The sequence below is a fragment of the Rattus norvegicus genome, chromosome 7, assembly GCF_036323735.1.
Source record: "Rattus norvegicus strain BN/NHsdMcwi chromosome 7, GRCr8, whole genome shotgun sequence".
NCBI classification, from domain to species: domain Eukaryota; kingdom Metazoa; phylum Chordata; class Mammalia; order Rodentia; family Muridae; genus Rattus; species Rattus norvegicus.
In genome coordinates this window covers 59,093,113-59,116,439 of record NC_086025.1, presented here as the reverse complement: position 1 = coordinate 59,116,439, position 23,327 = coordinate 59,093,113, and the positions used below count along the sequence as shown (strand labels likewise).

At 44.3% G+C, this 23,327-nt stretch overlaps 1 protein-coding gene across 13 annotated transcripts in view; it reads right to left on the bottom strand.

Moving 5' to 3' along the window:
- Positions 1 to 9,539: 9,539 nt before the first annotated feature.
- The window catches only part of C7h12orf56 (similar to human chromosome 12 open reading frame 56), a 51,618-nt gene continuing 37,830 nt past the window's right edge, over positions 9,540 to 23,327 (bottom strand). Inside the window, exons 9-13 of one of the 13 annotated variants that reach the window (XM_063264105.1) lie at positions 18,714 to 18,843; positions 16,875 to 16,949; positions 16,559 to 16,633; positions 12,281 to 12,459; positions 9,540 to 10,199 (exon numbers count right to left, since the gene is read on the bottom strand). In XM_063264105.1, the coding sequence (XP_063120175.1) occupies positions 10,073 to 10,199; positions 12,281 to 12,459; positions 16,559 to 16,633; positions 16,875 to 16,949; positions 18,714 to 18,843 (586 nt within the window). In that variant the 3' untranslated portion in view covers positions 9,540 to 10,072. The other 12 variants (NM_001127567.1, XM_039079744.2, XR_005486700.2 and 9 more) reach the window with 12 other exon arrangements.

The following is a 23,327-nucleotide window of genomic DNA, read 5'->3' as shown; positions in this document are numbered from 1 at the left end:
AGGGATAGTGATTCCCCCTGAAGTCCTTTCATTGTTGAGGATAGCTTTAGCTATCCTGGGTTTTTTGTTATTCCAGATGAATTTGCAAATTGTTCTGTCTAACTCTTTGAAGAATTGGATTGGTATTTTGATGGGGATTGCATTGAATCTGTAGATTGCTTTTGGTAAAATGGCCATTTTTACTATATTAATCCTGCCAATCCATGAGCATGGGAGATCTTTCCATCTTCTGAGGTCTTCTTCAATTTCCTTCTTCAGTGTCTTGAAGTTCTTATTGGACAGATCTTTTACTTGCTTTGTTAAAGTCACTCCGAGGTACTTTATATTATTTGGATCTATTATGAAGGGTGTCATTTCCCTAATTTCTTTCTCGGCTTGTTTCTCTTTTGTATAGAGGAAGGCAACTGATTTATTTGAGTTAATTTTATACCCAGCCACTTTGCTGAAGTTGTTTATCAGCTTTAGTAGTTCTCTGGTGGAACTTTTGGGATCACTTAAATATACTATCATATCATCTGCAAATAGTGATATTTTGACTTCTTCTTTTCCGATCTGTATCCCCTTGATCTCCTTTTGTTGTCTGATTGCTCTGGCTAGAACTTCAAGAACTATATTGAATAAGTAGGGAGAGAGTGGGCAGCCTTGTCTAGTCCCTGATTTTAGTGGGATTGCTTCAAGTTTCTCTCCATTTAGTTTAATGTTAGCAACTGGTTTGCTGTATATGGCTTTTACCATGTTCAGGTATGGGCCTTGAATTCCTATTCTTTCCAGGACTTTTATCATGAAGGGGTGTTGAATTTTGTCAAATGCTTTCTCAGCATCTAATGAAATGATCATGTGGTTTTGTTCTTTCAGTTTGTTTATATAATGGATCACGTTGATGGTTTTCCGTATATTAAACCATCCCTGCATGCCTGGGATGAAGCCTACTTGATCATGGTGGATGATTGTTTTGATGTGCTCTTGGATTCGGTTTGCCAGAATTTTATTGAGTATTTTTGCATCGATATTCATAAGGGAAATTGATCTGAAGTTCTCTTTCTTTGTTGTGTCTTTGTGTGGTTTAGGTATAAGAGTAATTGTGGCTTCATAGAAGGTATTCGGTAGTGATCCATCTGTTTCAATTTTGTGGAATAGTTTGGATAATATTGGTATGAGGTCTTCTATGAAGGTTTGATAGAATTCTGCACTAAACCCGTCTGGACCTGGGCTCTTTTTGGTTGGGAGACCTTTAATGACTGCTTCTATTTCCTTAGGAGTTATGGGGTTGTTTAACTGGTTTATCTGTTCCTGATTTAACTTCGGTACCTGGTATCTGTCTAGGAAATTGTCCATTTCCTGAAGATTTTCAAGTTTTGTTGAATATAGGTTTTTGTAGTAAGATCTGATGATTTTTTGAATTTCCTCTGAATCTGTTGTTATGTCTCCCTTTTCATTTCTGATTTTGTTAATTTGGACGCACTCTCTGTGTCCTCTCGTTAGTCTGGCTAAGGGTTTATCTATCTTGTTGATTTTCTCAAAGAACCAACTTTTGGTTCTGTTGATTCTTTCTATGGTCCTTTTTGTTTCTACTTGGTTGATTTCAGCTCTGAGTTTGATTATTTCCTGCCTTCTACTCCTCCTGGGTGTATTTGCTTCTTTTTGTTCTAGAGCTTTTAGGTGTGCTGTCAAGCTGCTGACATATGCTCTTTCCTGTTTCTTTCTGCAGGCACTCAGCGCTATGAGTTTTCCTCTTAGCACAGCTTTCATTGTGTCCCATAAGTTTGGGTATGTTGTACCTTCATTTTCATTAAATTCTAAAAAGTTTTTAATTTCTTTCTTTATTTCTTCCTTGACCAGGTTATCATTGAGTAGAGCATTGTTCAATTTCCAAGTATATGTGGACATTCTTCCTTGATTGTTATTGAAGACCAGTTTTAGGCCGTGGTGGTCCCATAGCACGCATGGGATTATTTCTATCTTTCTGTACCTGTTGAGGCCCGTTTTTTGACCAATTATATGGTCAATTTTGGAGAAAGTACCATGAGGAGCTGAGAAGAAGGTATATCCTTTTGCTTTAGGATAGAATGTTCTATAAATATCCGTTAGGTCCATTTGGCTCATGACTTCTCTTAGTCTGTCGACATCACTGTTTAATTTCTGTTTCCATGATCTGTCCATTGATGAGAGTGGGGTGTTGAAATCTCCCACTATTATTGTGTGAGGTCCAATGTGTGTTTTGAGCTTTAGTAAGGTTTCTTTTACATATGTAGGTGCCCTTGTATTTGGGGCATAGATATTTAGGATTGAGAGTTCATCTTGGTGGATTTTTCCTTTGATGAATATGAAGTGTCCTTCCTTATCTTTTTTGATGACTTTTAGTTGAAAATTGATTTTATTTGATATTAGAATGGCTACTCCAGCTTGCTTCTTCTGACCATTTGCTTGGAAAGTTGTTTTCCAGCCTTTCACTCTGAGGTAGTGTCTGTCTTTGTCTCTGAGGTGTGTTTCCTGTAGGCAGCAGAATGCAGGGTCCTCGTTGCGTATCCAGTTTGTTAATCTATTTCTTTTTATTGGGGAGTTGAGGCCATTGATGTTGAGAGATATTAAGGAATAGTGGTTATTGCTTCCCGTTATATTCATATTTGGATGTGAGGTTATGTTTGTGTGCTTTCATTCTCTTTGTTTTGTTGCCAAGACGATTAGTTTCTTGCTGCTTCTAGGGTATAGCTTGCCTCCTTATGTTGGGCTTTACCATTTATTATCCTTTGTAGTGCTGGATTTGTAGAAAGATATTGTGTAAATTTGGTTTTGTCATGGAATATCTTGGTTTCTCCATCTATTTTAATTGAGAGTTTTGCTGGATACAGTAACCTGGGCTGGCATTTGTGTTCTCTTAGGGTCTGTATGACATCAGTCCAGGATCTTCTGGCCTTCATAGTTTCTGGCGAGAAGTCTGGTGTGATTCTGATAGGTCTGCCTTTATATGTTACTTGACCTTTTTCCCTTACTGCTTTTAATATTCTTTCTTTATTTTGTGCGTTTGGTGTTTTGACTATTATGTGACGGGAGGTGTTTCTTTTCTGGTCCAATCTATTTGGAGTTCTGTAGGCTTCTTGTATGCCTATGGGTATCTCTTTTTTTAGGTTAGGGAAGTTTTCTTCTATGATTTTGTTGAAGATATTTACTGGTCCTTTGAGATGGGAGTCTTCACTCTCTTCTATACCTATTATCCTTAGGTTTGATCTTCTCATTGAGTCCTGGATTTCCTGTAGCTTTTTCCGCTTTACATTATCTTTGACAGTTGAGTCAATGATTTCTATGGAATCTTCTGCTCCTGAGATTCTCTCTTCCATCTCTTGAATTCTGTTGGTGAGGCTTGTATCTACAGCTCCTTGTCTCTTCTTTTGGTTTTCTATATCCAGGGTTGTTTCCATGTGTTCTTTCTTGATTGCTTCTATTTCCATTTTTAATTCCTTCAACTGTTTGATTGTGTTTTCCTGGAATTCTTTCAGGGATTTTTGTGATTCCTCTCTGTAGGCTTCTACTCGTTTATTAATGTTTTCCTGTGTTTCCCTAAGTGTGTTCATGTCTTTCTTGAAGTCCTCCAGCATCATGATCAAATATGATTTTGAAACTAGATCTTGCTTTTCTGGTGTGTTTGGATATTCCATGTTTGTTTTGGTGGGAGAATTCGGCTCCGATGATGGCATGTAGTCTTGGTTTCTGTTGCTTGGGTTCCTGCGCTTGCCTCTCGCCATCAGATTATCTCTAGTGTTACTTTGTTCTGCTATTTCTGACAGTGGCTAGACTGTCCTATAAGCCTGTGTGTCAGGAGTGCTGTAGACCTGTTTTCCTCTCTTTCAGTCAGTTATGGGGACAGAGTGTTCTGCTTTCGGGCGTGTAGTTTTTCCTCTCTACAGGTCTTCAGCTGTTCCTGTGGGCCTGTGTCTTGAGTTCACCAAGCAGCTTTCTTGCAGCAGACAAGTTGGTCTTACCTGTGGTCCCGAGGCTCGTTTGCTCGCGGGGTGCTGCCCAAGGGCTCTCTGCAGCGGCAGCAACCAGGAAGCTCATCCTGCTTTCTAATCTGTTAGTCTGTGTCTTTTGGTTGGGGAATTAATACTGAATTATTATTGAACAGTATTTATTAATTCCTGCTATTTTGTATGGTGGTGTGTCCCCCTCCCCTTTGATGAGCTGATGTGTAACTATTTATTCCTTATGTTATATTGGGTATATTTAATCTCCTCTTCAGTCTGAGGTTTTCCTTTTAGTGAAGTGGTTCTCAACTTGTGGGTCACGACCCCTTTGGGGTTTGCATATCAGATATTTACAAGTCATAACAATGGCATAATTCAGTTATGAAGTAGCAACAAAATAAATTTATAATTGGAGATCACCACAATACAAGGAACTGTATTAGAGGGTCGCAGCACTAGGAAGGTTGAGAACCATTGTTCTATTGCCTCCTGTAGAGCTGGATTGGTGGACAAAAATTACTTATTTTTATCATGAATTTATTTTTCTTTCTCCTTCAATTGCATTGATCATTTCGTTGGCTATTGTAGTCCGCCCTGGCATGTGTGGCCTTTTTGGCTCTGTAGAACATCTCTCTGGGCCCTTCTGGATTTCAGTCACCATTGAAAAGTGCTATTCTGCTGGGTCTTTCTATATGACTTGGTCTCTTTCCCTTTCCAATTTTAGCATTCTTTCTTTATTGTAAACGTTCTGTGTTTTGATTATCAGGTCCTGCAGGGAGTTTCTCCTATCCAGTGTCTTCAGTGTTCTGTGTGCCTCTTGCGTCTGTAAAGGAATCTCCTTCATTAGACTGAGGAAATTTTCTTGATTTGTTGTTGTTACAAAACATTTTCCTGTACCTTTGACCTAGGTTTTTTTTCTCCTTCCTCTAAATTTATTATTCTCAAGTCTGGTCTTTTCTGGTATCCCAGATTTCCTGAATGTTTTATGCCGGGGTCTTTTAGAGTTGACATTTTCTTTGACTGAGCTATCCATTTCTGCTGCCTTGCCTCCAAGACCTAAAGTTCTCTCTTCAACTGCGCCCAATCTGTCAGCAAGGCTCACCTCCGGGCGTCTTGTCAGACTCCCTGGGCTTTTCCAGTTCTAGATCAGTTTGGCTTTTGTTTAGCAATTTCATTTCTTTTTTGAAATTCTACTTTCATATCTGGTGTTTTTATTCCCCTGTGAATTTGTGTTTTCAGCCTCCATTGAGTCATTTATTCATATCACATTTAAAGTCCTTTAAATCTTCATCACCAATCTGAAATGACTTCTATATTATTAACACTGTATCAATTATTATTATTAATTGGTATTTTAAAGTTCTTGCTACCCTGCACTTCAGATAAATTGTTTTTCTCGGGTTATATTGCAATTGGAGCACTGGTTTGTTTTTCCCAACAATATCGTCTTGGTTGTTCATGTCTGTATGTTTTTCTTTTTGAAAGGATTTTGGAGTTTGGAGTTTGGAGTTTGTGCGTTTGGAGTTATGATGTTTGTGGTGTTTCTTGGTGTGAATATCTGATCCCTTCTTTGTTGAATGGGTGTGTATGGTTCTTGGATTGCTGTTACCCTAATCTGATAGGTTGTGGACCAGAAGCATAATGCTTGGTTTTCAGTCTTGGTGGTCTGCTTGGCCTACGGAAAGTGGCCCTATTAGAAGGTGAGACCTTGTTGAAGGTAGGTAGGCTTTGGAGTCTCCTAATGCCCAAGTTACATCCAGTATGAAAGAGAGAGCCTCTTCCTGGCTACCTGTGGAAGACAGTTCCTCCTTGCTGCCTTTGGATCTAGATGTAGAACTCTCAGCTCCTTCTCCACCACCAAGTCTGCCTGCGTGCCGCCATGCTTCCTGCCATGATGGTAATGGACTGAACCTCTGAAACTGTAAGCCAGCCCCAGTTAAATGATGCCCTTTATAAGAGTTGCCTTGGTCATGGTGTCTCTTCAAATCCATGAAACCCTGGCTAAGACAGGGCCACTCTGGGTTTAAAAGGTTTAGTCTTGGAATAGGCTCAGATCAGGTGTTCCGATAAGTTAAAACTCCACTTAGTCCCCAACCTGTGAAGAGGACACTGACTCTGGAGGTCTCTTAAATAGGACTTGGGGGTCCAGCTCTACAAAGGGAAGTAGAGGCCGGCCAGGGGTACCACAAAAGGCAATGAGTCCAAAGGGAATCCAGATAGGCTGAGAGGGAGGGCTGAAGTGCACACCTGGGATGGACTAGGAGTATCCTGGAGGGAAAAAAACAGAGGGGAGGGACAGCGCTGATAACTTACCTGAGTCCCAGACAAGTGTGGCAGCTCTGAGGGGTCCCTAATTGAGCAGTTCTGCATGCCAAAGGGGGAGTCACAAAGGAATGAAATAGACTAGGAGGAATGGCTAGGGAGGGTGACAAGAAAAATCTGGGTGACCCTGAGTCCACACCATGAGGCTGAGTCCCAGTGGGATGGCTGGTGGTGGGCTGGGAGAGGGGAATCTATTTATATGATTTTCATGATCAAGTTTTTTCTGTAATTGCCTTACTTGGAAAATCAATTACTTTTTTGCACTTAAGATCAGTGTGTAGTTAACAGTGTCAACTGTGCCTGGTAACTAACAGAGACCCATTCTTCAGTGATTTTCTTGCCTTTGGAAACCATGCAAAAAAAAAAATTACAGAGCATAAAAGAACAATGGAAAGATAACCTTCCTAAATGTGGTTTCTGGTTCTTTACTCCACAGACTGCAAAAGAAGAGACATGAGTCACGCAAGGTAAAAACTTCAGCCTTAGCTTTTTAAAGAGCCGTTAGCTAGACCAACGTGAGAGATTCTGGTACATTCCAACACTGAGTTTTTGCTCCCACAAATTACTTAAGTATGATTTTAGTGCCTGAGTTGAACAGGAAAGCAAATGGGGGGGGGGGCACCCAGACCATCATCAGAACCTGCACTACCAGTTCGGAGTCAGGGCACTGACCAGAGCAGTAGTTCTTAATCTGTGGGTAGCAACCCCTTTGGGGGAGTCGAATGACCCTATCACAGAGGTCAGTGAAGAACAACAGAAAACACAGATATTTACATTACGATTCCTAACAGTAGTAAAATTACAGTTATGAAGTAGCAATGAAAATGAGTTTATGGTTGGGAGTCACCACAACATGAGGAACTGTTGTAGCGTTAGGAAGGTTGGGACGCACTGGGTTAGAGCATAGGGAGAAGCAGAGTCGCTCTCTTGGTGTGAGCTGTGGCTTTGTGGCCTAGGCTGTGGTCTACATTATCCGCTGTATAGGACGGCCTAGTTTGAAGCAGGGCTACAGGTTCCACAGTCTCTTCACGCTCTTCCAACACACTGTCTCAGAAATGATTCTTCATCCACCAGGGCAGGGGCACTCATTGCCCCCCCCCATAAATAGGAATGAAAGACTTACAGACTTCTTGGAGGGTGGTGAAGAGAGGTTTGGAGACCTCATGGTGAGGATAGAGAAGGCTTGCAGACCGTGTGGCTGTGCTGATGACACAAATGTGCAGGCTTACTCAGAATCTACTCAGACAACATAGCAGAGGAACACGCTCCCCCACTTCAAAGCACGAGGTTTCGTGTACGTGCAGGGGCAGGAGGGATGGCTCAGTGGTTTACAAGCACTTGTTCTTCTCCTAGAAAATCAAGAGTTCTGTTTCCTCTGGGTTTCTCACAACCCCCTGTGGCTCCAGTTCTAAGGTATCCAATGCTGCCCTCTTCTGGCCTCTACAAACCCACACATAAAAATAAAACAAGGAGTGTTGTGTACAAAGCCTGGCATGGTGGCCCATACTTGGAATACCAGCACTGCAGAGTTGGAGGTAGGAGGAAAAGGAGTTCAGAGTCGTTCTTGGCCATGTCGAGCAGTCAAGGCCTGCCTGGGTTCTGTGAGACCCTGTTTCAATAAATGAGAGTGTTGCTTACAGGCAGAGGACACTAAGGTGAGCTTGGAGACTCTCATCCTTCTACACCATGGAGGAACAGAAGCAAACAGGCAAGTCTAGAAAGAGGACATAGTGGATTGATGTAAATTGGTTAGATGCCTGAGTCAGAACTAGAAACGAGATTTCATTTCTTCTTTTTTTTCAAAAGTACAATAGCTGAGACTTTTTAAAAGTCATACTAAACAACGACGACAAAAAACCTCATGGAGACAAATAAGACTAATAACTTGTAAATAATCTGCAAACAAAACTATTTTTATTAATGTGTCAAAACATTATTTTGAAAACCACAGTATACCAGGTTTTTCAAGTCAAAACTCAGTACTTTATGGGTGTTTGGGGTTTTTTTAGTATTTTGGAAAATCTTACAATGAGTCTATGTATGGTTTCTACAATGAAACCAGCCCATAAGAACTTGTGAATGATGGGAACCTGGGACGCTGGCAATCAAGTCATTACCTGAGCTGTAAGGATGGTGTTGTGGGAGTCCAGGAGGGCGAGGAGGAAGCTGCCGCTGCCGAGGGCAGGAGCACACATCTGGGACTTGGCAAAGGAGGTTCTCTCCTTAGCCATCCAAGAGCTTCTCAGAGTAGCAATTTGAGAAGCTAAACGTGTCTCTCTGTGTACCTTTTTAACACAAAGTCTTAGTTTTTATTTTACTTTTTTTCTTTTGAACCTAGGGCCTCCTACATGCCAGGCAAGTACCCTACCATTTATTTTCAGTACACCCCCACCCAGCTAGATCTATTTAACATAGAATATCTACAAAGCTGTAGAAGTACTAAATCTAAGAAGTATCTTGAACAATCACTCAAAATCATATAAACACTATAATATTAAAATGATCGTTGTAAAACAGTTTAAATATTGCCAAACAAATTTATGACAAGAGCCATAGTCTCCTCAACAAAGTCCCCAGCTATGGTTCCAACGACCACAAGCAGAGTTGCCTAAGACACGCTCTCCTTGGAAGTAGACTTTCCTCGGCTACTTCCTCAAGCTGTAGGAAGTTAAACAGAAAGCCCAGTTCTGGTGTTTTTAGAAGTCAAACGCAACAGCTCCAGAGAGCATTTTGGATCTAAGTTAACTTAAGGCCACTCAGTGTGGACTTTTGTAAATGGTTGTGAAACTGCAGAGCTCTAGGTGAGGTCCCTCTTCCTTGGGGCTCCACAGGCCGGCTCAGACTGGCCCACCCAGGCAGGAAGCAGAGCAGCGCACTGCGGAGCAGTGTCCCCACAGGAAGTCCTGCCGGGTTTCCTTCAGCATTCCGGGCAGTGACTGCTGTCCTGCCCACGGCAGCAGGCATACTTTTGACATTAGAATATTTCCAAGTAGGGGAGAAGGTGCCGCCTCATTACCCAGCACTTCTCTAAGGTTGTGTACTTCCTACAGCAGTCTTGCAGCCGGTGTGCCAATGGCTTCAGCCAATCACCCTTACCGCACCAAGGGGACCCAGGAGATCGCTCCTGCACACCCAGTACTGTACTTCTGCAGTACCGCACTCCGTACTGCTCTCATGGCTTTAAGAAAGCTTTCATTCTGGAAAGGCACCCACTTTCCACATGTGAAGAAAGATGTAGACAGCGTTTGTGCTGCTTGGTGCTGGGTTGTTTTGTTTTGTTGTTGTTGTTTGTTTGGGGCTTTTTGGTTTTGTTTTGTTTTCTTTCAAAACCGTGGTAGAGATTGAACACACGTCTTCACAGATGCTAGGCAAAAACTCTACCTCTGAGCTGCAAGCTCTCTGTCCAGGCATGGTTACCCCAGAGCTAGGTATGGGGATGCACTGCCTTTACTCCTAGTGCTCTGGAGGCAGAGGCAGAGGTGGAGGCGGGGCGGGGCCGAGGCAGAGGTGGAGGCGGGGCGGGGCCGAGGCAGAGGCAGAGGCAGAGGCAGAGGCAGGCAGATCTCTGTTAGTTCAAGGTCTACAGAGTGGTTCCAGGACAGCCGGGACTACACAGAGAAACCTATTTCAAAAAAAGCAAAAAAAAAAAAAAAAAAAAAAAAGACCTTTTAAAGGGGTGTTAATGAACCTGTAGCTAGAATCTTTAAAAGGAGAAAGCTAAATATTAAATAAATAATCAAACGCTGTTTTTCGTAGTGACTTTAGTGAATACTTTATACTTTTTATCTCCTCTAACATGCTGCACACTGTTTCTGTTCAATCAGCTGTAGAACTTCGTGACAGAGCTGAGTGGTGGGCTTTGTGATGGGGTAACATCCAGGGAGCCTCTTCTCCAGTGCTGGCATGTGAATAAAGTACCTGCAAATCACGGAGAGAAACAAAACACCGTTAGAAATGAGGATTTCCACATCGGCTCATCCAGCATGTTCACATTCACGGCACAGTGCTGGAGGGGTGGGAGTGGGTTTGGGGACCCTCAGCCACAGGACTCGGCATTTCCAGACTTCTAACCTCCTGAGCTCAGGACTTAGAAAATCGTTACCATGTATGCATTTCAGCATTTCTCTTTATTTGAGAACGCCAAGGCGGTAACCAAGATAGGACGAGACTGTCTTCACCAAAGCCTATGCTAAGGTTTCTAATGGTGGGTTCCTCAGACGATGCTGAGCAAGGAGTAGGGGACCAAGCTGAGAGAACCCATCCAGACCAGGCAAGAGGAAAGAGTAGGGGTTATCTCCCATAAAGATACAGGCAGCCTTCGACCGCCTCCTTCGGTAGCATCAAAGAATGGTTCTTAGACCTGAATGAAGACCAGAATCACTTGGGGTAGGCTTTTAAAAACTGTCATCCCCAGATTGTGCCCCAGGAAAACCAAAACAGAAGGACCACACCTGGGTCAGTGTTATTAATAACTACTCAGACAATTCTAACGCAAAGTAAGTTAAAACCACTGGTTTAAAAACCAATGACAAACCTGAATGTCCACAAGAAACAATAAACCAGGGGCCTGGGAGAAGAAAGTAGGAGGGGTGGTAGCCAAAAGTCACCCAGTCTCCCTGACAGGGGCCTGCTGGGAGCTCCAGGTCGATACTGCACCATTTTTGCCAGCTTCCTGTCTTTTTAGGGTAGGCATGATGGTAAATACCTGTAATTGCTGTGAGTTCAAAGCCAACTTAAGCTACATGATGACTTCCAGACCAGCCTGGGCTACGCTGTAAGACATTGTCTCCAGCTGGAAAAAACAGGTGTGTGTGTGTGTGTGTGTGTGTGTGTGTGTGTGTGTGTGTGTGTTTGGGGTTGGGTCATGCTATATATACTACAATGTGCTAAACCTTGGGAATATGCTAAATGAAAGACGTGGAGGAAAAGGTCGTTCATTGGGTGATTGTCTAGAAGAGAGGGTAGATAAGAGGTTAGAGCCAAGAGCTAAGGGGAAGAGAGAATGGGATATATCTGCTTAGTGGGTACTGGGTTTCTTTTAGATAATGATAGTGTTCTGTGATTCAATAATTATGGCTGCAAAACATTGTGAAATGTACTCAGCGCTACCAAATTATACGCTCTGGAGGGGCAAATTTCACGCTATGTCGGTTTTTCCTAATGAAGTTTTCAAAGGAAGTTAAGGAGCAGGGATGGAGGGGTGCTGGGACTGATTTGTGGGATCAACTTGGAGCCAAATAAATCCCTTTTATGGTATCCAGAATGGACCTTCTGATGTAATGCCACATGCGGGAAAAACAGTCCACCCAGAGGGCTGACTAATTTTCTTTCTTTTGAAGCCAATACAAAGCTGTAACGTACGCCTCCATGTCTTTTCCTGTCTCTTTCCGAACCAATGGTGGAGCAGCGCTGCCTGAACCCTTCTCACTTAAGGCAAACACTACTTTAGCTCTTCCTTAGTACCAGTTAGCTCAGGCCTACTGCTGAGTGCTTCGCTGGCCTTTAAAAAGAATTGCAACCCCTGAGGGGCAGGGGAGCAGTCTGGCTGAGGAAACCAACCCAGGCTGCCGCTGCCTCTTACTCTTCTGCTAGCAACAAGGGGGTACAGGGAGGAGATGGGCAGCCCACTAACTCCCCAGTGTGTCTATGTTCCCCTTACTGACTTGACTGAGCCCTGCAAAACGCCCCTGCAACGACTGACTTGAACTCACAGTTCAATGGGGTTTGTTACTCCAAAACAAATGGTTACACGTCTGTGCAACCTAGGCTGAGCACAAGAAAGGCAAGGAGAGACAAGTAGCTTCTAGGCCGGGAGCACTCCACAAATGGCAGCGGTTCTTAGAACTGGCCCAGATTTCACCTTACCTGTGATCATATAAAGTATTACCAAAGACAAACGTGGAATTTTCCGTCACCAGTTAACCCCAAGCATCAGGTCCTGTCAGAAGGGCCCGTGAAGATGAGCAGTGGGCACTTTGATTCAATGTGCTTTGCCTTACCTGAACTCCTCACGGTGGTCGTTCCTGATATACTCGGCCAGAGCCTTGCTATGCTGCAGGCAGCTCCTGAGGATGTAGAACTGCTGGTACAACAGAACCGCTTGGCAAGGAGTCAGCAGCTGGAGCGAGGCTGAGAGCCCTCTCACCACTCCTTCCACGATACCAGCCACAAAAGCCATCTAGACGAGGAAAATGTGGTTACATGCACGCAGACGGGGTGTCACCCAAATACGCCCCGATTCAGCCACTAGCCTAATCCACCAATCCAAGCTGACGCCTCTGCCACCCTTGCTCCAACGCCTGCAGGCTATTTTCTCTCTGAAAAGCTACTCAATACCAGATTATAAACCAACCAGTGTTTATAATAATTTTAATTTCTTTTTTTTTTCTTTTCTTTTTTTCGGAGCTGGGGACCGAACCCAGGGCCTTGTGCTTGCTAGGCAAGCGCTCTACCACTGAGCTAAACCCCCAACCCCTTAATTTCTTTTTTTAAACAAAGATTTTATTTATCCTTTTATGTATATGAGTACACTGTAGCTGTCTTCAGATACACCAGAAGAGGGCATCGGGTCCCATTACAGATGTTTGTGAGCCACCGTGTGGTTACTGGGAATTGAACTCAGGACCTCTGGAAGAGCAGTCAGTGCTCTTAACCACTGAGCCATCTCTCCAGCCCCCGGTTTTAATTTCTTTAGCACCTTGATTTTTTTGTTGTTTTCTTCTTAAGATTACATTTTTAATCATTTGGCGTGGCATGTTATGGATACGTGCCACAGCGTATGTGTGGAAGCCAGCGGACAGCTTATTTAAGTCAGATATCCCCTTCTACATATGTGCTCCCAGGATTGAACTCAGGTTGTGAGGCTGGCAGAAGTGTTAGTTACCTGCTGAGCCTGGACTTTTAGTACAGTGATCAGGGATGGCTGACAAGTAGGTACAACCTACTTGTTCGATGATCGCAACCCCCAATGGTTTTTAATTTTTTCTCAAATTTCTCTCACACAGTCTACTTTTGCCTCTACAGTTTAGAGCTGGGTCTATGTGTCAACATTCCCTTGCCTCAGGACACCCTTTACCCTGACAGACTTCATGGTCACAGTCTGGCCTTATACTTCTTTTTTCTTTTCTTTTTGGAGCTGGGGACCAAACCCAGGGCCTTGCGCTTGCTGGGCAAACGCTCAACCCCGAGTCTGGCCTTATACTTAACCCAGTTCCTTTAAGGCAGTGGTTCTCAACCTTCCTAAGGCTATGACCCCTAAATAGAGTTCCTCATATTGTGGTGACCCCTAACCATAAAATTATTTTCACTGCTACCACATAACTGTAATTTGGCTACTGTTATGAATTGTAATATAAGTATCTGGCTTTCCGATGGTCTCAGGTGACCCCTGGGAGAGGGTCTGTTGACCCTAGGGTATTGCAACCCACAGGTTGAGAACTACTACTTTATTTTTTTTAAGATTTTTTATTTTATTTAATGTATATGAGTACACCTGTCTTCAGACACACCAGAAGAGGGCATCAGATCCCATTACAGATGGTTGTGAGCCACCATGTGGTTGCTGGGAACTGAACTCAGGACCTCTGGAAGAGCAGCCAGTGCTCCTAACTTCTGAGCCATCTCTCCAGCCTGAGAACTACTACTTTAAGTCATCAGCTTTAGAGTAAGGAACCCCCACTGCCTGGGATCCTTAGCACCTTAGGCTTTTACCCAGATGATAGAGCCTAAGGTCACTGCATAGAACACACAGGAGACAGACTTCCAGCTTGCACAGGTAAATATGGATAGCATATGGGGCACTCCTAGAGTGACTCAGCCTGCCTGGGCTCTGTGCACCTCTGAAGAAGCCAAGGCTTTAATCTCTGTTGGGCAGTAGGCTACTCGGCTGGTAAGTGCCCCGGGCCAGCTTTCTACAAAGGTGTTGTGGGGATCTGACAAGAGAATACAGATTCTTCAGGACATATCTCATACCATTGTTCTGGAAAAGAGAGTCTCAGCTGGGAACCACGGATGGTCATGGGGCATACACTCATGTCAAAAAGAACACATTACCTCATGTCCAATGCCCCACTCACTTCCTTATCTGTGTGTGTATCTTATCTACCAAGGGTGTGTTTATGTCTGTGTCTGTGTGTGAATATGCATGTGCCTGTATGTGTACACAGGAGTGCAGGCCATGACCCACATGTGGAATTCAGAAGACAGCCTGTGGAAGTTGTTCTCTTCTTCCACCATACTGGGTCCAGGAAAGGAACTCAGGGCTGTAGGCTTCTCAACTTTGCCCACCAAGTCTTTCACCAGCCCCTAGAACTACCTTTTGAGGAGATTTTTAATAAAACGTATGTTGATTAATTGAATGCATGCCTCAATAGATGGAAAGCAAGCTTGGGGGAAGTGGCAAGAGATTGAGGGATGGAGGCTTCATAAAACAGTCCATTAGATATCGTGAACACTGAACACACTAGACCTCTCCTGTTCTCCTGCAGTTGCAGTCTGCACAGAGAGGAAGCTATTGTCTGGGTCATGATAAACTAAATCCGTAACAAACTTCAAACACCAATGCTCTCTATAGAACAGAAGAGCCCCGTCATTTGTTCACACTATACAGCCCTTACAGTAGTGGGCCCTGTTCATCATCTCTCGGGAGAGTTTCACCATGGGAAAAACTGTAAGTAGCATTTCAGAAAGATACTCGAGCCTAGGGAAGCATGTGACTCTGGCCAAAGTAATCAAGTGAAGAGAGATGACTCAGGCCAAAGTAATCAAGCGAAGAGAGATGTCCACTTCTACCACATGCCTCGTAGAAAGTATGCCAGGACACCCAGGACACTAACAGCTACAGCCATGTGACAACAGAAGCCAACGAAAACAGCAATGTGATAAGATCAAGGGGAGGAGGAAGAAGACACTGTATAGGGCACTGTATGATTGTGTTGGTGGGATGTGACCCAGTTAAAACGTCAGAGAATCAATGTTCTGCCTTCCTCTCCGGGAACCAGCACCAAGGCCTCACAGATGAGTGGGGGTTAGCTGAGCTGGAAAGGAGGGAGAAGAATTTCAGACCCAGTTGGCTACAGCTCGTTTTCGTGTGTCAGAAACTTAATCCTCAAAGTGAAGGTGTTACAGGTGAGGATTTATAAGAGATTACTAAAGTGTAGGCTCTTGCCCTCAAGAATATAAGATAATAGTTATGGTTATAAGAGAATAGAATAGTTATGCTCATGGATATCTTGTGAGGGAGACTCTGTTATTTCAAAACCAAATTTGTTATAAAAGTGAATTCAGCTAAACAAACAACAGAAACCCAACCAGACTGAGGCAGGCGGGTCATAAGTTGGAAGCCAGCCTGAGTAACATAGCGAGACACTTCAGACATATTGACGTGACTTTTGTCTCACAGCCCACATATGCTCTCTTGTCCTTTGGCCGTCACTCCCGGAAGGACACAGCAACATCCTCATGAGCTTCCATCTCGGACCAACAGCCTCTGAAATGTGAGGTTGATAAGCCTCTGCCCTTCGCAAATCACCCTCAGTCGGTGACACTCAGACCAAGACCAACACAGAGGAAGGCATCCTGCGTTGGGGACAGTCGGGGAGGAGGGCTGCCATTGAGTTGGGAGATGTACACGGCAGGGTGAAGGAAGGACCAGATGAGGCAGCAAAGCTTAAGATGCCCAGCCCTGCAGGCCTATGGAAGTCAGAGGTCAGAGGTCAGAGGTCAGCCACTAGGCAAAGAGGAAAGCTGCTGAGAGATCATCAAGCTCAAGGCAAGGAATTGTAGTCACTTTTTTTTTGTTTGTTTGTTTGTTTGTTTTTTATTTAAATAGCTCCCTCTGGCTGTGGTCTAGTAGAATGGCAGCCATGGACCATATGGAAAGGAATGGACTCTTCACCAGACATCATCAGAGTTGGGACCATGGTGGTGGCTTCCGGGCAGAGCACACAGCCAATTCCAAACGTTCTATTCATTGTCCTACTTATGGAAAATGTCAATATTTTACGTAAATTACAAGCTAATAACTTAACATTTTGCTTGCTACATTTACCTTCAAAGTTGTTTGATTTTAATAAAATAAAGCTAATCTTAAGCCATAATTCAAATACCTTTAACTCAGGTCTTGAATATAAAAACATTTTCTTTTGATTAAATAATAAAATCATCATACTTATATTTTGCTTCTGCTTTGTAGACTCAATCATAAACACAACGCCTGTGTTTTACTAATTAAGCACAAATGCTCCATTAAGCCGGGTCTTTTTCATTTCAATACTCACGATGGAAGGACAGCTCTGTAGAAAGGACATCATCCAGCTTATAGCAAACTTTGTGGATCCCAGTCCAAGATTCCCCTAGAAACTCAAGGAAACAAGTTATATCCGTGAAGCCTAAAGTTGTATCTGAAAGAATTCTCGCTCCCAAATAAGTTTTTATCCTGACCAATCAAATCAAATCTTCAAAATCAGTGTCTGTAAAATAACCTGTAGTATCACTGAAGTCAACCTGTTTTAGAGAGGTTCCCCAGTAAAAGCACTGTACACTGTTAACCACGGCATAACCAAATCAGAATGATAAGAAAAGCACCCCTTGTACCTGCTGAAAGACAAGCAGGATCTCGTAGAGCAGCGCTGTCGCGGTGTCCGTGTACTCCAGGATAAGCTTCTGTAACTAGAAGGTTCAATAAGTCAATACACTAGCATAGGCTGAGCCAGAAAGGCCATTTCCCTTTAGACACTTGTAAAAGGATTTCTCATTAAGATTTTTACTTTGTGGGTTGGGGATTTGGCTCAGTGGTAGAGCGCTTACCTAGGAAGCGCAAGGTCCTGGGTTTGGTCCCCAGCCCCGGAAAAAAGAAAAAAAAAAAAGATTTTTACTTTGTGATGTCCACTTTCCTGATCCGCCTGGCTCAGTCATTCGCAGGAAGACTGCTTGTATGCTGGGCTCCTGGGCTCAGGCTCACAACTAGAGCCTAGACACTAAAGAGCCTAAGACATGGAGATTCCAAGTTCAAGGCCTGTTTGGGCAACTCAAAACAAAAAGTAAAATGAGAGTGGTCAGGACGAGGTTTAGTGCTTTCCTTGGATGTGTTTGATCCCCAGTACCACCCAAAGCAAAGCTGCCCTTGTAAAGGGGCAACACATTTTGCAAAGATTCACAATGTGGGTTTGGGGTGGACATAACGGCCCAGACAAAAGCATGAAAGGTCTGCACACTGGGGACCACATCAGCAGTCAAATCAACAACCTTACTTCAAGAAGGTGGAAACATAGCCAGGTGGTGGTGGCTGCTCAACCTTTAATCCCAGCACTCAGGAAGCAGAGGCAGGCAGATCTCTGAGTTCAAGGCCACCCTGGTCTACAGAAGGAGTTCTAGGACTGCCAAGGCCACAATGAGAAACCCTGTCTCAAAAACAAAACATAAGGGGGTAAATATGCTTCTTGGAATTGAGGCGGGAGATCCTCTGGAGACTCTAGGCTTGTGCCTACCTTGAACTTCTATTCCTTTTGTAGTCTGGGTTGATAAAGGGCTCAGGGACCTCTGACTGCTCATGAGATCTTGAAGCAATTGACAGTGCCCACACACCGCTCTGGGCATGAGAACTGCCTATGGACATGCCCCAGGCCTAGTCCCTGCCCCTCTCATACATCGTGGAGGATGAACTCTACTTATCTCTCCCTTTCTCTTATAGCTGACATCTGAATACCGTATCGTCTCCTGATGACTGCAGCACAGAAGATGCGAATGCCCTGCAGACGTGAAACCTACACCCACCCTTTCTGTCTGCTATGCTGGTATCAGGAACCCCTTTCGTCTCCAACAGTGATGTTGCCCGGTCACCTGTGCATTTGTTGCCATGGCAACAGTCATACGTTCCTGCCGTTCATTTGGTTCAGTTCCCACCTTCACCTGCGAGCGGTTGTGTCACAATTCAGATAAAAAGCAGGCCCTTACTTCTCTTTTATCTCCTCTCTTTCTCTCTCTTCTCCCTCTCTTGCCACCCATCCTTGTCTCTGTCACCCCAATAAACCTCTTCCACATGGCCTGGTGTGGTCTGTCTGGACTTGAGCTTCGTTTTCTATCCCAAGACGCTAGATGTTTTCATGGGGAAATACTATTTACGATGCAGATTGACAAACCCAAAACCAAGCTCAGTGTTTCCTGCCTTTGAACCCAGCCTTCCTGCCGTGGCTCCCATCGGACTCTAGGCCAGATTCTAAAAGTCGTCTTCTAGTCTCCACATCTAAATACCAGGTATGAGCTCAAACTCCTCAAATATTCTGAACTAGCTAAGACGCTAGGTTAATAACATGTCCTCTTTGACGTGTGCACGCTTCCCAACTCTTCAACATCCTGTTCCACATTAAGAGGTAAGAAATGAGAGCCCCTGTATGTTCCATTCAATCAACCGCCCCAGGTCGGTCCTCATCTCACATGACCGTCGGAAGATGCTGCGTCTTCCGCTGAGGTTGGATCAGCCACCAGCTGGGCATCAGACACAGAGCAGGGCTTTGGAACCTTGGGCTTGCTGATTAGAATCACTAAGAGATTAAACAGTGTTCCCCTAGAAAAAACACAAAAAGCCATTAATGGGGAAATCTTCTAAGCAGTAACAGGTGGAGTCAAACTAACGACACTTCTTAACTTAGACAAGCAGGTGACTACCTTGAAATGATAGGTATATTGTGGATTTTTGTTTTTAAAGAAATTTAAATGAGAATGTATTTTTTTTAAGCATTCTGAGGGAAGTGTAGTTCCAGAGTTCACTAGCCCAGAAAGCTCAGCAGGGAGGGATTTAAGGGAGGCTGTGGTGGTTCCAAGTAAAGCTATTTTATAAAGTATGTCTACCGATTACTAATTCTAAGTAACAGGGTAAGTAGATTCTGTAATCGGAAGAAGTAAGTGGTTAGGCTAGGTTCATTCGAAGTATAAATATGGGAACAAGTCAGAAAGAGGAAGATGTGAGGATGGAGAGGTGAGACAGGGGGCACCTGGGAGCACTGGGGAGGGAGGGCGGGGAGTGAACACACAGCGCCATAGAAGTGGAGGAATAGAGACAACTGCCTCAGTCGGGGTTTCCATTCCTGCACAAACATCACGGCCTGGGGAGGAAAGGGCTTATCCGGCTTGCACTTCCACACTGCTGTTCATCACCAAAGGCAGTCAGGACTGGAACTCAAGCAGGAGCTGATGCAGAGGCCATGGAGGGGTGTTACTTACTGGCTTGCTTCCCCTGGCTTGCTCAGCTTGCTCTCTTATAGAACCCAAGACTACCAGCCCAGGGATGGCACCACCCACCATGGGCTGGGCCCTCCCCCTTGATCACTAATTGAAAAAATGCCTTACAGCTGGGTCTCATGGAGGCATTTCCCCAAGGGAGGCTCCTTTCTCTGTGATAAAACCAGCCAGTACAACAACCAACAACGGATAAAGAGGGAAACTGAAAAAAAAAGATTAAAATGGAGATGTCGTGCCACATTCTCAAGTCCCAAAAGCCCACGCAGGAGCCGGCGCCAATGCAGTCTCTTCATGACAAGCTCAAGCCTGGCTCGCTCACCGCCGACCCTGACACAGCAGGACAGTCTGGTGAAGTCCAGAACCCTCAGCAGGACAGGGTTTTATAAGGAATGGGAGGAAGCGAGGGGGTGTCCAGCCTGGCAAGCAGCTAACTGAACGGTAACTCACTGAACGGCTAGCATAAGCTGACAGGCAGGTGCTCTGGCAAAACCATGGACATCACAACGGTCTGAAAGTACATCCGAAACGGTCAGACTGATCTTTGATTGCCAGGAAGTAGCTAGGAAGTAACTCTGGGGTGTGAACCAAGGGCAACCCATGGGGTCCTTCCAGGTCCTCGGGTGCAGCTATAGGTCAAGTTTCTCTTAAGATGGAGGCTGGTCGGGGCTGGGGACTTAGCTCAGTGGTAGAGCGCTTGCCTAGGAAGCGCCAGGCCCTGGGTTCGGTCCCCAGCTCCGAAAAAAAAGAACAAAAAAAAAAAGATGGAGGCTGGTCCCAAGAGGGAGTAGGTTTGCCCTCTCAGAGACAGGGTAAGAGGCTGACTCGGGGGCTGTTGTCTACAGCAGTCCTCTGCGTCTTACACAGTCTTGTTTATGGCACACTCATTATACATAGTTAAACAAATATTTCTCAATTTTAAAATGCTAATGGCTGAGTGGGGATTGGGGGGAGGGATGGCTCAGTAGTTAAGAGCACATAGTGCTTTGATTCCCAGGACCCTTAGGATGGCTCACAACCATCTCTGACTCCAGTTCCAGGGCTCTAATGCTCTCTTCCGGCCTCCCGGGACACTGAAATTCACGTGTTCTTACCCACATGTATATACATGATTATTTGAAAGTACTGACTATTGGCTATCTTCACCACGGGACTTCTCTGACTCGTTGCTAAGCCAATGTGTCATTTGGGAAAAGGAAACAGTACTACATAGTAGTTCTTTATAAATTAAAAAAATCAGAAATGTATGTATTTTGGTGTGCTTTGTAATTCAGCTATGCACTACCTCAGACGCTTAGCGTATTCTATAGCAGACATGTGCATGTGTGTGTCTGTTAGGCGACAGGTCAACCCTGTTGTTATTCCTCCAAAACCATCCACTTTACTTTTTGAGACAATCTCTCTCACTGAGCTGTAGCTTCACCAATAAGGCTACTTATTGTGACTGGCCAGCAATCTCCAGCCTAGGTCCATCTCCCTTACAAGCCCACACTACCATGCCTGGCTTTTTACATAGCTGCTGGAAATCAAAGTGGAGTCCCCATGCCTAAATGGCAACACTTTATTGGCTGAGCTGGGAGGAGTGGGGAAGCTTTGAGCGAATGCGTAATGAGTAGACGAAGTCCCAAGTGCATGCGTACTGTGGGCGTGGGTGTGGCCACGTCAAAGACCAACCCCTCAGATCTGTGGGAAACTGGCAAAGCCTCCTTCAGAGGGACAGCGAAGGCATCCCGGCTCCCCAGTCTAAGTGGGAATTCTGGTAGTGCTTGCACAGGCTAGCAACCACAGCTTCCCCCTGTCGGAGGTTGCAGTTTGAGACTGCTCTGTCTACAGAGACTAGGTAACTCCTCCCCCTGGACCATGCATAATAAACCTTATGAGGTCCTGGGTTGTTGTGCACAGCAGGTGCCCTCCACCAGTGTAAGCACAGCTCACCTGCCCCAGCTTTTCCAGCTGTGTGTTTCTTCTGCCTTTATTCCCTTCAAACGTGGTCTCTCACTAAATTTGAACTGAGCTGACTGTCAGCAGACTACAGCAATTTTCCTGTCTCTGCCCCACCCCACCCCACTCCTCAGTACTGGGGTTACAGGCAAGCACAACTGTGTCAGTTCTGGGGATTTGAACTCATGTTCTCACAGTTTTGCGGCAAGCTCTCTGAGCCACCTCCTCAGCCCCCAGAGCACTTCCTTCTGAAGCTTTTCTAGACTTGAAGTATGAATTGACATTCCGTTCTCTGTTCTATTTAATTATAGTCCTTTATTTTTCAGTAACAATCCCTTTTCAAATCTAAGAGAAGGAACTCTTAAAGTTCTGGGTCACTTACTGTGATAATATAGGAATTCAACTGTAACAATACCAAAATATAAAAGAACATGACACATTGCGAGAGTGCATGCAGCAAGGAGGGTTCAGCTCAGCAAAATTTCCACCTTGGGAAATAATAGGAGGAAATGCTAACTGAATAACTGCTTCTTTATCTCCTCAGATGGAATTTAATTTGAAATCCACCCCTTCCACCAAATGACTTCATTTAAAACTCTCTGGGTCAGCAACTTTAGTCAAATTGTAGTTTCATCCGGAAAATTGAAACTTCTAGGATTGACATCCCAGACTTAAAAATTGTCCCAACAGGGGTTGGGGATTTAGCTCAGTGGTAGAGCGCTTGCCTAGCAAGCGCAAGGCCCTGGGTTCAGTCCCCAGCTCCAGAAAAAAGAAAAAAAACATTGTCCCAACAATCAAATGGTTTCATTATTAGGGTTGGTATTATTTGTAATGTATGGAATTTAAATATACTACACTCTATATTAGAGTACAGAAGTTGGAGATCAAATAGTCTGTGATGTAGTGGAGGGTGGCATTCTAACATGGCTTCCAATATTCCTATCCCACGGGTACACAGATCCCATACGATGCCCCCCCTCCTTGTGTGGGCAGGACCCATGACTGTAAGTGGCGGCGATTCATGAGTGTGTTACACTAGGTGGGAAGTATGAAGGGCTCTTTGAATACAACTAGGCCCATCATTAGTGTTGTTTTAGCCCAGAGAAAATGATCCTGAGGGGGAGGGAGTGTTCTAATCAGGTGAACTTTGTAAAAGGAGGCCTTCTGGAACTCACAGACAGAGCCTTCCAAGAAACAAGCCACCATGAGATCTATAGCTGCTCTCTGAAGCATCGCTTGAACTTAGGAGGAAACAGAAACCCCATGAACCCTGCAGCTGAAGTGGCTGAGATCAGGAGGAGAGGCCCCAACCAACTCTGCCCAGAGTATCGATCCACAGAGACCTGAGATAATGATAAAGTATTTAAATCACTAAGCTTATGGAATTTGTTATGGGGCAACAGATTAATACTGTTATGTTATACTTTTGTTGTTCTCATGATAATCCTATACATACCAAAAGTGCCTAAAAATTAATATTAACACCAGACTCTACTATAGCTACTGAACGCAGTGACTAAAGGCTAGGAAAAGACTTAGTCTTGTCAAGAGAAAGGTTTGATGAAGCTGATAGGGTCAAACCAAGTTAGAACAATTAAAGGGCACACTTTACAGCCCAGGAAGAGAGTGTTTTCCTTTTTAGGATAGAGAAAAGTAGACACCAATAGAAGGTGAGCAGAAGTGTTGCATGTTGTGCTTAAGAAGAACATTTTCGGGGGCTGGAGAGATGGCTCAGTGGTTAAGAGCACTGGCAGCTCTTCCAGAGGTTCTGAGTTCAAATCCCAGAAACTACATGGTGGCTCACAACCATCTGTAATGGGATCTGATGCCCTCTTGTATATAATAAATACATGAATCTTAAAGAACATTTTC